The following is a 15,183-nucleotide window of genomic DNA, read 5'->3' on the forward strand; positions in this document are numbered from 1 at the left end:
CTAGTGCACAAATTTTTGTGCACTGGGACTCTAGTATTGTTATAATTGTTCAATTTTATTATTAGTTATTAATTGCTTATTGTGCCTAATTTATAAGTTAAACTCTATCATAGGAATGTATGTATAGAGAAAAAGTACATATAGGATTTGGTACTATTTACAGTTTCAGGCATCCACTGGGGGTCTTCGAATATATCCCCTACAAATAAGGGGGAGGGACTACTGTATCAGTAAATACCGTCAACTTTCTCTACTTTTCTATTTTTACTACTACCACCACCTTAGTCAATGCCTCCTTTATCCTATCTTTTCAGAATGACTAAACTATACCACCAACTAGTTTCCAGCTTCCATTCCTTCCCTCAACCCCATTTACTTTTTACACTTCAGCCAGTGGGACTTTATCACTTTTCAGCTTAGAACCCATCAATGGCTTCTTATCTTATTCAGAATAAAATCTAAATTCCTTATTATGGCCCATGTCAGTGGTCGGCAAACCGTGGCTCGCGAGCCACATGTGGCTCTTTGGCCCCTTGAGTGTGGCTCTTCCACAAAATACCACGTGCGGGCGCACATGTACAGTCCAATTGAAACTTCGTGGCGATTGAAACGTACCTCAATCAGGTTGAGGACGTTTTTAGCAAAGACCAGCTTAGGAGTACCCTAATTAAGTTAATAACAATGTACCTGCCTATATAATTTAAGTTTAAAAAATTTGGCTCTCAAAAGAAATTTCAATTGTTGTACTGTTGATATTTGGCTCTGTTGACTAATGAGTTTGCCGACCACTGGCCTATGTGATTTCACCCCTGACTACCTCCACTTTAGGACCTTTTGCATTAGTAATTATTCCCCCTGTCTGTAATGTTCTTTCTGATCTTGGCATGCTACCTCCTTCTTTCTATTTGTATATGTTCAAATGTCATTTCTGAGAAGACTTCCTTGACTACCCAAGTAATTGCCATGTCACCCTATTTTAGTTAACTTACAACTATCTGATATTTGACTTTCTATTGCCTCCACTAGAATATTAGTTATTTTGATCACTGTTGTATTCCTAGTTTTTAGAACAGTGCTTATCATAGAGTAGATGCTCAATAATTATTGAGTGATTCATAGACAGGGACGATTATGACATGCCATGACACTATAGATGAGGATCTAAATAAATCTACCCCAAATAACTCATGGAGCCCATGAGAACTCAGTAAAATTTAGTCTAATTGCTCAATTTTGCTCAGGTTTCCTCAGTCCTCCCACAGGACTATTCAGATAGATTTTCAGGATGTCTCTTCATTCTGCTGCTATACAAATTAGACTACAAAGGGAATCAAAACACTTCCCAATATGGTACAGTGTGTCTACTAAAACCTAATAACTAGAGAAAACTTTAATAATAAGAACAGGCCCTGGACGATGTGGCTCAGTTGGTTGAAATGTCATCTCATATACCCAAAGGTCGTGGGTTCAATTCCCAGTCAGGGCGCATACCCAGGCTTTGGTTTCGATCCCCAGTTGGGGTGTGTATGGAAGGCAACTGGTTGACGTATCTCCCCCCCAACCCCCCACCCCAACCGCCTCTCTGAAATCAATAAGAATGTATCTTCAGGTGAAGATTAAAAAGAAAAAAGAAAAAAAAAAAAAAGAACAGATTCCCTAAAGACCATAAAGATTCACTAATTATGTTTTTAAAGGTATATAATATTTCATCATTGACACCTTTTACTTCAGTTGGTCATAAATGTATCTCTACATATAAAAGCCAAGTGACTGGAATGATGGAATGACTGGTCACTATAACATGCATGGCGGTGGCCAACCGGACCAATCAGGGCCCCAATCGGTTCCCCTCAACCTTCCATGGCCTCTCCCCCGAGCTGGTCCTGCCCCTGATTGGGGCAGGTAGCCGGACCCCATCCATGCATGAATTCATGCACTGGGCCTCTAGTAAAGCTATAAGGTTATCTCAGCCCATCCTAATTTTACAAATAATCAAAACATTCACTTAGTGCCTGCCATAGAGGGAGCATGGTGCTAAAAATTCTAGGTGTGGTGCACACCTTACCTTAAATTAGAATCTTTATGCAAAAGACAGGCAATATGCATATCAAAAGAATTACACACACAAAAAGATGACTATGGCTTAAAAAATGATTCAGGAATCCTTTAAAAAGGCAAATGTAAGTGATATGGAGCAGCAGTGAAAGGGGACTATCGATGAGGATTTAAATAAATCTACTATTGGGTAAGACAGAACAGAAAACCCTGAGTATAAGAGCAGAAGTGAACAGCAAAATTGTGAGCTCTGCTCAGGAAAAAATGAGTAATCAATCTAGTAAGGTAGCCTGTTTAAGTAAGGAATAAAAAGCAGTACATTTAAAAAACTGAATTGATCAGAATAATAAAAAAACAACATCACCTATGTCAAACTAAGGAAACTGGTTTTCAGAGGGAAAGCTGTTTCAGAAAGGTTAATCTAGCTATAAAATAGAACTTGGATTAGAAGGCAAGAGAATAGCCTGAAAGCAATACAGAAAACTTTAGTATTCTTAAAGACAGAAATGACAGAGGAGAAAGGAAGGCAGACAAGATGAGAAAAAAGGAAGGGAACATGACTATGTACTGTCATAGATGCTGATATATTAAGTACATAACTTCAGAGAAGTTAACAGATCCAGGTACTGTTTTGCTTTTTCTTCATTGAAGAAAGGCCTCAAAAAAAAAACAGGTAACAAGTTAAAGTGAAAATATCTAAGGACTCTCAGCCTTTAGACCAGTGGTTCTCAACCTTCCTAATGCCGCAACCCTTTAACACAGTTCCTCATGTTGTGGTGACCCCCAATTTCATTATTACAAATTGAACATAATTAAAGCATAGTGGTTAATCACAAAAACAATATGTAATTATATATGTGTTTTCTGATGGTCTTAGGTGACCCCTGTGAAAGGGCCGTTTGACCCCCAAAGGGGTCGCGACCCACAGGTTGAGAACCGCTGCCTTAGAATCTAGAAGCCTTGTTACTTGAAAAACTATTTTTCAGGAAACAAGGCATGAGCTTTCTAGTGGCTCAGAATCACAGGAACTGGATACTAGCCCCTGAAGCCTTTAATTCTTCTTCTTTTCAGGTCTTGGCTCAGCTTCTCGTGAACCATTTGATGAAATTAGCATTGTTTGCTTTATTTTAAGAAATGACTGCTTTCTTATGCTTTAAATCTTTACTTTCATTTTTATTTTATCCTTTAAATTGTTCTAATTTTGTTTTAGTATTTTGAATGTCCTAGGACTGTCCTTAGTATCGAATCGAGAACTCTAGCATTTGGAAAACTTGGTCATTTTAGAATTTTATGTAATTCATATCCTTATTGTTTCTTTAAAAAAAATAACATACTATTTAATAATTACATCCTGTATTATATTTTTATTGCTTTTGCTTAGTAATCTAAGATTTCTAAGTTAAGATTTTGTTTTAATATGTTTCCTTGAAAGAGGAGTCTGCAATGCCACGCCAGAAAAGACAGACAGACATTGCAGTAATATTTAATGATTTAAAACCCTCTCAGCTGGTACCCAGTACATGGTAGATTCAAAATAAATGTCTGGGCTTCTAGAAAACTTTATACAGTCATCATTTTCCCTTTCCTAAAATTTTTTTTTTCTGCTCTAGATCTGTGGTTCTCAAATTTCAGTAAGCATCAGGATCATTTGGAGGGCTTTCTAAGATACAGATCGCCAGGCTTTATCCCCAGAATTTCCGATTGAATAAATCTGGGTTGGGGCCAGTGAATTAATATTTCTAACAATTCCCAAGTGATGTTGATAGAATGGTTTGATGATAACACTTTGAGAACTACTGTTCTAGATCTCAGATTTGTATATCCTGCAATTTGAGAGTGACTGCCATAGTGAAACAGTTTTGAATATAAATTGGTGATTTGTTTATAGTTAATTAGTAAGGAATTTAACTCCTACTTGTAGGTATACATTTTGTCTCTATGTTGCAATAACACCATGCTGTTACACGGTAGTAAAATTCTAAGAATTTTAATAAATTTATTAAATTATGAAGACATAGATAACTTGCTCAGAAGTCCTGTTGATAATCATTATTGAAGCAAAAATACAATTCAATATCATCATCAGAGGAAAACTAGAATAAATGTATACACATCTCAGGTATTTTATAATTCCTATAAATATGAAAACTATTTAGAAATTAAAATAATCCAGTGTTATTAGAAGTTCTGAAAATGAAACTAATATATAAAGCACAGTATAACAGATATAATTATGCCCTGCATAATCAAAGTTACCATTATCATTAAAATGTTCTTTCTAAGGTTCTTAAGGAGTAATAAATTTATTTTAGATCTTTGAAAGTTAAAACAATTTATAGTGGCTTTTATCATTTATTTGAAACTAGAGGCCGGGTACACAAAAATTTGTGCACTGGGTGTGTGTGTGGGGGTGTCCCTCAGCCTGGCCTGTGCCCATTTGTAGTCCAGGAACCCTTGGGGGATGTCCACCTGTTGACTTAGGCCCACTCCCAGGGGATCAGGCCTAACCTTGCAGTCAGACATCCTTCTGGCAGCCAGGGAGACCTCGGGGGATGTCCGACTAAAGGCTTAGGCCCCCAAGGGATCGGGCCTAAACCGTTAGTTGGACATTCTTAGTGCTGCCACAGAGGTGGGAGAGGCTCCTGCCACCACCTCTCTGCTGGCCAGCCATGAGCCAGCTGCTGGCTGAGTGCACTCCCCATATGGAAGTGCACTGACCACCAGGGGGCAGCTCCTGCATTGAGCATCTGCCCCCTGGTGGCCAGTGTGCATCACAGCAACCGGCCATTCTGCAGTTCAGTCAATTTGCATATTAGCCTTTTATTATTATTACTAGAGGCGCGGTGCACAAAAATTTGTGCACTCGGGGGGTGGGGTTGGGGGGGGGGGGAGAAGGTCCCTCAGCCCAGCCTGTTCCCTCTCGAAGTCTGGGACCCCTCGGGGGTGACCACTTGCTGGCTTAGGCCTGCTCCCCGGGGGATTGGGCCTAAGATGGCAATCAGACATCCCACTGGCAGCCCGGCAGCCCTCGGGGGATGTCCACTTGCCAGCGGGGAGCAGACCTAAGCTGCAGTCAGACATCCTTAGCTCTGCTGAGGAGGCGGGAGAGGCTCCCACCACCACCGCTGTCCTGGCAGCCATAAGCCTGGCTTGTGGCTGAGCAGAGCTCCCCCATGTGGGAGTGCACTGACCACCAGAGGGCAGCTCCTGCATTGAGCGTCTGCCCCCTGGTGGTCAGTGTGTGTCATAGTGACCAGTCATTCCCAGTTTTTCTGCTGTTAGGGTCAGTTTGCATATTACCCTTTTACTATATAGGATAGAGGCCTGGTGCACGGGTGGGGGCCGGCTGGTTTGCCCTGAAGGGTGTTCCGGATCAGGGTGGGGGTCCTGCTTGGGTGCCTGGCCAGCCTGGATGAGGGGATGATGGCTGTTTGCAGCTGGTCACACCCCCTTCAGGGTGGGGGTCCCCACTGGGGTGCCTGGCCAGTCTGGGTGAGGGGCTGAGGGCCGTTTTCAGGCTGGCGAGTGACTGAAGCTCCCAACCTCTCCTTTTTTCCTTTTTTTTTATTCTGTGATTTATTTACCTTCTATGGCTGTCACTGGAACTGAGAGCCGGCTTTAGCTCTGAGGCTCGGCTCCAGCTCTGAGACCTCAGCTGCTGAAAGTAGGTATCTGGGTTTGTTTGGCTTCTATAATTGAAACACTGTTTCAGCTCCAGCCCTGAGGCCCGGCTGGCTGAAAGCAGGTTTCTGGGGTTTGTTTCGCTTCTATAATTGCAATTGTTTCTTAGAGTGCAGCTCAGAGGCCGGCAGCGGCAGGCGGGGAATCTTGGCTTCCTCCATCACTGGAGCAGCAAGCAAGCCACCCGTTCGCTTCAGCTGCCTGGCTGCCGGCCGCCATCTTGGCTGGCAGTTAATTTGCATATCACCCTGATTAGCCAACGGGAAGGGTAGCGGTCGTACGCCAATGACCATGTTTCTCTTTTATTAGATAGGATATGACCCTTCACAGAAAATTTCACTAACCCTGCTTTACAATAAGGGATTGAATCATTGGGGCCAGGCACCAAGATTTCCTTTCTTTGAATAGTGGAGGGAATAATTATCTTGCCTTTAAATTGCCCTGAACGTCAAATGAGATAATGACTTAGAAAAGCATAAAAGTACCATATGAAGACAACTGTCTTTTTTATATACTGAAAAGACAATAAAGTGGTAAAATGAAAAACACTATTTTTATTCTTCCCCTTCCTTCCTTTACAGCCTTTATTTATACTTTGAAATTTAGAAAAATTTCACTCCTATTTTCATTTCTTTACATTCAATATTATTTTGAATTAGTTTCAGGTTTATTAGTTACAGAATAGTGGTTAGACAACCATATACTTTACAAAGTGTTCCCTGATATTTCCAGTACCCACCTGGCTTCATACCATCATTACAACACTATTGACTCTATTCCCTATTTAAGTGACAATAGGTTTACAGGTTCCTTCCAATCTTTCTTCTGTGTTGCCCGCCCTTTCTTTTCTTTCTCATGTCTTCCCTAATTTTCTTTATATAGTATCTCAATTGGTCCTCAAAGCTCAGTGAAGGCACTGGGACACGCTTAACACATTTTACGGAGCAGGAAACTGAGGCCATTTCCAGTTGGCTATGGAACTGGACTCCTCGCGCAGGGAGCCTCACAGCCGGCTCTCCACCTTTCCTAAGGGACAGCCGCAGGGCAAACAGAACAAACTTCCACGTGAGGCTTCCAAGCCTCATTCTCAAGCACCTCTTCATCATGGATGCTCCACATTCTTTCCTCTCCCCCGCCCCCACCCCATTCTATACTGCCCCCCCTTCTGCGGAGCAGGTGGTAGGCTTGTACTCACTGTGCAGGTGTGCACCCTCATGGGGTGGGGCGAGAACTGGGGGCTGGGCGGGCGCAGGCTTGTTTTTGGGCCTAGGCGGGAGCAGGAGTCCTGGCCTCTCAAGTGTGCAGGCCTGGTCAGCGCTGGGAGCTTCTCCAAACCGCTGCAGTGGGGTACCCAGCAGTGCGGCGCTCCTCCACTGAGGTGGCGCTGCCCCCCGACCCCCGCCTCAGGGCTGCGAGTCTGCGCCCCTCCACCCAGGCGTCCTTCCACGCCTCATCGCCTCTTGTTTCCTGCCTATTGGGGCCAATACAGAACCTCACTCAACCCGGGTGAGGCAGATCCCCGCCCGCCAGCACCCTGCCCAGGCCTGAGCCCTCTCAGTGCACCCCACCTTGGCGCCGCTCTGCGCCCCTTGGGCCGCCCGCCTCCTGGCCAGCTGCTTCCCCGAAGCCGTGGCGCTTGCCCAGGATCCCCGATCAGGCGGAGGCCTGTGCGTGCGCCTGCAGGCCCCATGGCCATGGCTCCTGGCAGCTGCTTTGCCAAACGTTCCTCTACCTTCAGGCTCTCTCCTCAGACTCCTGGGAGCTTGGCTCCTGCGGCCCAGCCCTTCCGTGACTCCCTACAGCCCCCACTCTATTCAGCTCTCCCACCACCCACCTGTCAGGATGCTGCTGGGCACCTTGTTGAGGGCAGTGTGGTTCTGGGGCAGGGGCTGGGGTGTGGGGAGCAGCTCCAGTAAAGTTTAGTAAACCCCAGGCCCCCAGTCCCTCCTTGAGCGGAGCCCAGAGCAGGCTGGGGGCCTGGGTCCGAACACTGCAGCTGCGGAGGCCCCGCCCGCCCAGGGCCGCACACAGGGGTCCCGGCTGGCATTGGGGCTTATACGGCTTGTCCGTGCCATCAAGCCCCCCGCTGCTCAGAGCCGCACATGGGCGTCCCGGCTGGGGACGTGGCTTAGGCGGCTTGTTCGCGCTTCCAAGCTGGCCCTCCCTGCCTGCAGTGATGCAAATTAGCCGCCATCTTGGTTGGCCGTTAATTTGCATATCACCCTGATTAGCCAATGGGAAGCGTGTTGGAGGTACGGTTAATTACCATGTTTGTCTTTTATTAGATTACTAGGGGCCCGGTGCACGAAATTCGTGCACTGGGTGTGTGTGTGTGTGTGTGTGTGTGTGTGTGGGGGGGGGGTGGTGTCCCTCAGCCCAGCCTGCCCCCTCTCACATACTGGGAGCCCTCAGGCGTTGACCCCCATCACCCTCCAATCGCAGGATCGGCCCCTTGCCCAGGCCTGATGCCTCTGCCAGAGGTGTCAGGCTTGGACAGGGCACCCCCATCTCCCCCTGATCACTGGCTCTGGCCCCCGCCCAGGCCTGAGGCCTCTGGCCCAGGAATCATGCCTGGGCAGGGGACCCCCATCTCCCTCTGATCGCTTGCTCCACCCCCCGCCCAAGCCTGACGCCTCTGACCCAGGCTTCAGGCCTGGGCAAGGGGACAATCATATCCCCCCCAATCCCCGGCTCAGCCCCCCACCCAGGCCTGATGCCTCGGCCAGAGGAGTTGACCCTCATCACCCTCCGATCACCAATCACCGGATCGGCCCCTTGACCAGGCCTGAGGCCTCCGGCAGAGGTGTCAGGCCTGGGCAGGGGACCCCCAGCTCCCCACGGTTGCAGGCTCCGCCCCTGCCCAGGCCTAACGCCTCTGGCCTAGGCGTCCGGCCCGGGCAGCGGGGACCCGCAGCTGCAGCGGCCCCGCGGCATGGGCTTCGCTTTAGGCCCAGGCAAGGGACCCCTAGCTCCTGGGACTGCCAGCTTCGACCGTGCCCAGCTCCCATCGCTGGCTCCACCCCTACTTCCTGCTATCACTGGCCAGGGCGGAAAAGGCACCTGATTCTCCGATCATGGCTGCCCCCCAGCTCTTAGCTCCCCCCTGGGTTTCCGATCACTGTCAGTGGCAGGGGGCTTCTTCCTGCTTTCCCTTTCGCCTCCCTGCATTGTGCCTACGTATGCAAATTAACCGCCATCTTGTTGGCAGTTAACTGCCAATCTTAGTTGGCAGTTAATTTGCATATAGCCCTGATTAGCCAATGAAAAGGGTATCGTCGTACGCCAATTACCATTTTTCTCTTTTATTAGATAGGATATTATATAGGATGTCCCTATTTCTCCCCTTTTGCCCCCTCTACACAGCTCTTGCCCCCACTTCTCTCTGGCCATCACCATACTGTTGTCTGTGTCCATGGGTTGTGCATATATTTTCTTTGGCTAATCCCTTCTTTAAATTCACTTCTTTAAATTTGTATTTTCAGATAAGTGCTTATAACTGCACTATTATATATTTTCTATTATATAATTTAGAATTAAGATATTTTTTTATTGAACCCTTGTAAATTTTAGCACAATTTAATAAATTATGCTAGAAGCAATTAGGAGATTTTTCATGTAATGCAGATACATTTCAATTAATATTTTATTAATTTTTAATTTTTTAGTATTTTAATTTGAAATAATCTCATACATGTAAAAAAAAAAACCCTATAAAATACTACAACATATTATATGTACCCTTCACCCAATTTCTTAGGTGTTAATAATTTAAACATAACCATTATACACTAACAAAATTTGGAATATATTTTTCTTATAATCTCTTTAATGTTACTTAATCCATTTACTTTGTTTTTGTTAATCTTCACCCAAGGATATTTTTCCATTGAATTTTAGAGAGAGTGAGGGAAAGGGAGAGACACATTGATTGGTTGCCTCCTGCATATGCTCTAAAAGGGACTGGGGATCAAGCCAGCAACTGAGGTACATGCCCTTGACTGGAATCTAACCTGGGACCCTTCAGTCCAAGGGCTAATGCTCTATCCACTGAGCAAACAGGCTGCAGCTTAATTCATTTACTTTTAATCAATATGTGTCTTTATATTTAAAGTGGGTTTTGTTTTTGATTCAATCCCATAATCTGTCTTTTAATTGGTGCATTTATGACATGACTTTCAGAGTGCTTACTGATAGAGTTACTGCCATATCTGGTGGCTCCGGGGGCTTGCGGGGCCAGCTTGCCTGCGGCCCGGGACCGGATTGGGTCCCGGGTGGCAGGCAGGCGGCTCCTGGGGCTTGCAGGGCTGGCGTGACTGTGGCCCGGGACCATATTTGGTCCCAGGCGGCAGGCAAGCAGCTTCTGGCGTCGTATGGATGGCGGCTGGCGCTGGCGCCCTGATGTCCCGTCCTGCCTGCAGTTTGCAAATTAGCCGCCATCTTTGTTGGCGGTTAATTTGCATATCTCGCTGATTATCCAATATGAGGTGTAGTGAAGGTACGGTCAATTACCATGTTTGGCTATTATTAGATAGGATGATTTGATTAAACAAGACCTACAGGAAAACTCAAATGCTGAGTTTATCAACTAATAGTATCCTGGTATATTTTTGTGTAAACTTCTGCACAAAAATGTAGGCTGGCTTATATTAATTGTTATGTTAATATAATCACTGTCTGCCAAGAAATAGTGATATACATCATGGACCAAGTCAGAGCTAAAATATATCCAATACTTTTCAAAGCTTGCTACTGTCTCAAGTGAGCAAGAATAATATGTAGGGCAGGGGCCCTCAATCTATGGTCCACGGGCCACATGCAAATACAAATATTGTATTTGTTCCCATTTTGTTTTTTTACTTCAAAATAAGATATGTGCAGTGTGCATAGGAATTTATTCATAGTTTTTTTTTAAACTACAGTCCGGCCCTCCAACAGTCTGAGTGACAGTGAACTGGCCCCCTGTTTAAAAAGTTTGAGGACCCCTGACGTAGGGTCTCCATGCCTCAGTAAGCAAGAATAACATGCAGTCTTCTCTGCCTTTCTTCCAAAATAATTCAGTCCAAAATGAACAGATGGACTAAACAAGGCAAGTATTTGTGGACAGGAGTGGAGGCAGTAGCATTTGCCCAGTAGGAACTCAAGCACCCTGAATAGGGAAGAGTATAAGGGAAAGGAGAAGTGTTTGATCCAATAAGTAAATATATTGAACACAACTTGGGCAATTTTTCTCACTGACAATGAAGGAAGTCAGAAATAAAGGGAGAAAACTAGAATTAACCTGTGGCATTGGATTAAAACTGGATGTATTTAGTTTGCGTGCGCGCACACACACACACACACACACACACACACACACACACACACCACATAGTTCCTAGCTCTGTTCAGTGAGAGGGTGTCCAGGAGTAGCAAACCCTTATAGCAGTAAGTATACTACCAGATCTTGGTTTCTAAATATCACTGTCCACTAAAAGGACCCAGGTACTTTGAGAAACAGCAAATTCCAAGGTTAAAGAAGAGAACGTATGAAACTGGAATTCCATGTGCCAGAAAGGAAGGGCTCAAAGAATAATAAGGGGAGGGTCATGGCTAAAGTATTCAGAAGCCAGATTGAAGGGGCTCCCAAACCTGAGACAATTTGAGTCTTATCTCATAACTGGTAATCACAGTAACAAAATATAGCCCACTCAATAAAAAGCAATCCATGAGTTCACATTGATGATATAAATTAATGAAAGGAGAAAGCTTTTCCTTATATTATAATGCCAACTAATAAATGTAGAAGGAATGATAAAATAAAAAAATCACACTTAGCAACGATTAATCATAGTAATGATTCAAGCAGGAATTATCAATGGGTGTTAAAACTATGGGTAAAAGTTTGATGAGGAACAAGACATTTAAACAGTATTTACAAAATACTTATTATAAAGGAAAAAAGAAGAACTTTACAGTGAAGAAATATGGTAGATATCACCTTCACCAAGTGAGTGTCAGTAATGGAATGAACTGAAATTGTGTACCATTTGATATGATGCACTGGGAAAAAAGTAACATTACTTTGATATCCCTGCCAAAGATTGTATTCTGATTATGTTTAAAAACATGCACATTTTAAAAGATATTTGTTCACATTTACAAATAAGAGTTCCATAAAACATTAAAACTGTTTTGAATTTAAATATAGTAGTCCCCCTTACCTGTGGGGGATAAGTTCCAAGACCCCCAGTAGATGCCTGAAGCTTGGATATTACTGAATCCTATATGTACTATGTTCTTCACATACATAACTATGATAAAGTTTAACTTATAAATTAGGCACAGTGTTATTAAAACAACTAATAAAAATAGAACATTATAACAACATACTGTAATAAAAGTTGTGTGAATGTGGGCACTTGTTTCAGAGGATCCCTTGCTCAAGTCTCCATACTTTCTGGCACAACATGTTGCCAACAAGTAGAACACGTTTTCTGTTCATGTCTTCACACACTGTGTCTGTAACTTCCACTGTTTAAGGTGTGCCAGTAAAACTAACATGAAATTCTTTTGTCAATTTTAGTATCATCATGATACTAAGAATAGTGCGCAATTTAAAGTTTATTAATTATTTACTTCTGGAGATTCCCATTTACTACTTTCAGATTTCTGTTGACCATCAGTAACTGAAACCATGGAAAGTAAAACTGCAGATAAGAGAGATGGGACTACTGTACATAATGTTTGAGGAGTGCTATTATATAGTAAGAAAGTAAAACAAAGCACATTAGAAAAGGCCAAAATTATTTAAGATTTTAAAACCAAAGGAGTGAAGTATATACTTGGCTTTAAAACCAAGGAATAACAAGAACAACAAATAAATCTTTTAGGGGGTTTCCAAAGCTTACCTTAAATTTATACTTTGTACTACGTCTGAGATTTTTCACTGTGTAAGTAAGATCTTCTCCATCATATTTAGGCTTAAAACCATATCCCTGGAAAGGGGAAAAACAAATCTTCATTAGATGTCTAACAGCAGAAATATGGGGAATAATGAATATGTGAAAAGACTCAGGTTTTCTTCATCTTCACCTATGTGCTATGTGATCAATGCTGTTTACTGTAATTCTCATACTCATGTTTCTAACTTGAGTGGACAGATCCAGAAATGTACTAACAAATAAAGAAGGATGAAGGAGACCACTTATTCTCAGTAAAGAGAGTATCCCAGAGAAGATTTTTGTGTTGAGGGAAGAGTGAGAGGCAATGGTAACTTGACTATCAGTAACTTTATCTCTAGAACAGAAATTTCCCAGACAGATGTTCTAAGAGCTAAACACAACTATAACTAATGTATTTAAATTGCCCTGAACACATAGTTGTGTTTAGATGAATAAATGGACAGCTGGTTGTCCTGGCAGGTAGGAATGTCACTTAGGTTTGGGATTGCTTTTTATAGCCCCAGTGACAATGCTTCATTAATTTTCCAATGCTATTTTTAACGTTTTAAAAATTTGAGGTATAATACATGTACCAAAGAATTCCCATTTTAAAGTATGAAATTCAATGGTTTATAGTATATTCACAAGGTTGTGAGTCACTCAATACCTCACTTATAACCATCACTTAATACCTAATTCCAGAATAGAGCCTGTACTTGATTTTTTGGTTAGTAGTCACTTCCCCTCTTTTCTCATCTACTAATATACTTTCTGTCTTTACAGATTTGCCTATATCCATCAAATTAAATAACATAATATGAGATCTTTTGTGACAGAATTCTTTGACTTAGTACAATATTTTCAAGATTCACTTATGTTGTGGCATGTGCCAGTACTTCATTCCTTTATATGGCCGAATGATATTCCATTGTATAGCTATATCACATTTTGTTTATCCATTCAGCAGTTGATGGACATTTGGGTTGTTTCTACTTTTTGACTATTATGAATGATGCTGCTATGAAAATTCATGTAGAAATTTTTGTACAAACATGTGTTTTCAATTCTCCTGGATATATACCTAGGAGTAAACCAATGCTATTTTTTATTCATATTGTTTCAAAGTAGCTCTAAAAAGCTATGGAACTATATATAACTAATACAGGACAGCCTAACTTTTATTCAGCTTGTTTCCAGTTCACAGAAAATGAGCCAGTAGTAACTAGATTTAGGTTGTACTATAGAATCTCATGTGAGGTTCTTTAAGTCCCCCGTGGCACTTGGGAAAGTAGTGTATTAACACAGTTGGAGAAGGCAGACATAGTATTTCCTTATCTTTTAGAGTTGCTTAGTTTAGAAGGCTGGGTGATCTTCCCCTCTCTTTATTTCCCCCAAAACATATATATTTGACATACACTTGATGTTATTCCCAGGCACAAACATATATACAAAAACATAAAAAACAAAACTCACTCCTACACATCAAGAAAAATAAAGACTGAATTCTCCCTCACTCCCAATACCTCCAAAATATAACCAACCAAGGATTCAAAAGATTTGGGGAAGGATCTAACTATTGTGGCAATATGTACAGTATTAGGATTAATACCACACTGAAATGTTTTAAATATCCCATTTAAAATACATATTCATACTCACTGAAGTTTCATCCTCCATCTCTAAAATGTAAGAAATTCCTTCATCTGATGGTGTTCCTGAGGGTTTACGCCATTGTAAGGATAACCAAGTAACACCAGCCTTAGTTAATATAGGACTTGCTGGCATAGAAGGGGCACAGCCTGAGGTGTAATATAAAACTTCTTCACTAAAACCACTGTTGAAACATATGAAATTTGTTTAAGAAGAAATGAGAAAAAGTTATTTTTATAAAGAATTAACTTTTGATAAATGACATTTTTGATAACTAATTATAACTTAAATAATACATCTTGAATTTGATATCTTTACAATAACCAAGTCAAACACCTAAAAATAAATTAGCATTCTTTTAAAACTGCAGTTTATGCAACTAACACATTATCTTATAGCTTTTAATACAACTATAGCAATAAAATGATAACATAGCAGAATTTTAGCAGATAATTTGGACTGTAAATAATTTACACAAATAAAGTTGACTGGATAAGCTAAAATATCTACATTAAAGTGTATTTTACCTTGTGCCATACTCATTTTTGGCTGATAGTCTAAATTTACATCCCATTGCTGGTGATAGTTTAGTAATTTTAAATTGCTTCTGTGAGCCCATGTAACACTGACAAAATTCTCCATTTCCTTTTCCCTAAAAAAAATGGATAATTATTACATGTCAGGTATATTATTGTAAAAAGATAAATCCACATCAATTCCTACTTGACAGTAACATATTAACTATCATACATTTTTTTTGTTGTTGTTGTTAATCCTTACCCGAGGACATTTTCACACTGATTTTTAGAGAGAGTGGAAGGGAGGGGGAGAGACAGAAACAATGATGTGCGAGAGACACAATTGGTTGTCTCCCGCC

General features: G+C 42.1%; 1 protein-coding gene across 5 annotated transcripts in view; it reads right to left on the reverse strand.

The window, feature by feature from the left end:
• Positions 1-15,183, reverse strand: part of FNDC3A (fibronectin type III domain containing 3A) — a 220,369-nt gene that overhangs the window by 24,963 nt on the left and 180,223 nt on the right. For all 5 annotated transcript variants that reach the window (XM_059684646.1, XM_059684645.1, XM_059684644.1 and 2 more), the window contains 3 exons: positions 14,834-14,958; positions 14,316-14,490; positions 12,624-12,710 (listed from right to left, as the gene is read on the reverse strand). In XM_059684646.1, coding sequence (XP_059540629.1) covers positions 12,624-12,710; positions 14,316-14,490; positions 14,834-14,958 — 387 coding nt within the window. The remainder of the gene's footprint in view (positions 1-12,623; positions 12,711-14,315; positions 14,491-14,833; positions 14,959-15,183) is intronic.

The sequence above is a fragment of the Myotis daubentonii genome, chromosome 2 (genome assembly GCF_963259705.1).
Source record: "Myotis daubentonii chromosome 2, mMyoDau2.1, whole genome shotgun sequence".
Taxonomy (NCBI): Eukaryota; Metazoa; Chordata; class Mammalia; order Chiroptera; family Vespertilionidae; genus Myotis; species Myotis daubentonii.